The sequence below is a fragment of the Eurypyga helias genome, unplaced genomic scaffold, assembly GCF_000690775.1.
Source record: "Eurypyga helias isolate BGI_N326 unplaced genomic scaffold, ASM69077v1 scaffold32032, whole genome shotgun sequence".
NCBI lineage: Eukaryota > Metazoa > Chordata > Aves > Eurypygiformes > Eurypygidae > Eurypyga > Eurypyga helias.
Window position 1 is genome coordinate 2,385 of NW_010235810.1, and position 1,266 is coordinate 3,650.

The 1,266-nt window shown below is 60.2% G+C and overlaps 1 protein-coding gene across 1 annotated transcript in view; it reads left to right on the plus strand.

Annotated features, from left to right (window-relative positions):
- Nucleotides 1-246: 246 nt before the first annotated feature.
- Nucleotides 247-1,266, plus strand: part of LOC104506071 (kinesin-like protein KIF1A) — a gene marked incomplete at both ends in the record, with an annotated part of 12,712 nt that continues 11,692 nt past the window's right edge. Inside the window, 3 exons of the mRNA XM_010146882.1 lie at nucleotides 247-323; nucleotides 421-600; nucleotides 1,105-1,170. Of these exons, the coding sequence (XP_010145184.1) occupies nucleotides 247-323; nucleotides 421-600; nucleotides 1,105-1,170 (323 nt within the window). The remainder of the gene's footprint in view (nucleotides 324-420; nucleotides 601-1,104; nucleotides 1,171-1,266) is intronic.

Genomic DNA, 1,266 nt, shown 5'->3' on the forward strand with positions numbered 1-1,266 from the left:
GTGCCCAGCAGGACATGTGGGCAAGGCTCTGCCCTTCTCCCTGGGCTGGTGCAGGCTCTGCTGGCCGTGGCACCCACCTCCTCTGCTGGGACTGGGGGGGCTGGGGGCTGGGGACCCACCTGCAGAGCTTTCCAGGACTGTTTCTGACTGAACCCTGTCCTCCTTCTCCCCTCACAAGCGGGAAAGGGGGAGGGGGGGGCATCAGGGTGATTGGGTGGCCTCATGTTCCCATTTGTTTGCACCTAGCTATCCTGAACCCAAAGCAGCCCAAAGAGACACCAAAAAGCTTCAGTTTTGACTATTCCTACTGGTCCCACACCACGGTAAGCAGTCGGAGGCCTGGGCCTGCCAGGAGTGCTGGGCTGGGGGGAGGCAAGAGGATCTCCTTGACAAATTTCTCCATGTGACCCCCCTCTGCAGCCCGCAGACATCAACTATGCATCTCAGAAGCAAGTGTACCGGGACATTGGCGAGGAGATGTTGCAGCACGCCTTTGAGGGCTATAACGTCTGCATCTTCGCCTACGGGCAGACGGGTGCTGGAAAATCCTACACCATGATGGGGAAGCAGGAGAAGGACCAGCAAGGCATCATCCCACAGGTACTGCCTGGTGAAAAGCTGCCCCTTCGTCTAGTCCCAGCGGGATGTCCAAAGGAAAAGCAGAGCAGGGAGGGAAGAAAGGAGCAGGGCCAGGCTTTGCCAAGGACTACTGCAGCTGTGCTATGGCAGCAAGCCAGCCTGGCTTCACCAGACTGTGGGGGGACAAGGAAGGTAACGCCAGACTCCTCCAAGACTGGATGAATTACTGTCTGGCCACACAAGGCCGGCGTGTGGGAGCAGCAGTAGCCCAAGCACTGAAGTGCCAGCAGCTGTGCTCACCGAGAGCTACGTCCTGCTGCCCCACCAAGGTGCTGGAGGGGGCACTGGGGGTGCTGAGCCCCCCCATATCAGCAAGGGGGGTTCTGCCAGCTCCCCAGGAGCTGTTCCAGCACTCAGGGGCTCTAGGTTTTGGGGTGAGCAGGTCGAAATCCCTGTGGCTTGGACACCCCAGGCAGGAGCATCCTTCTGGCTTGGGGCTGAGCAGCCGGGCTCTTCTCTCCACAGCTGTGCGAGGACCTCTTCTCCCGCATCAACGACACGACGAATGACAACATGTCCTACTCGGTGGAGGTAGGAGCCCCATTGCCTGCCTAGTCTGGCTCTAGCCTCCCACCTGGCTCTGCAAGCCATGCCGGTGTGCAGACCCCTCTCTGGGGGGTCCCATCC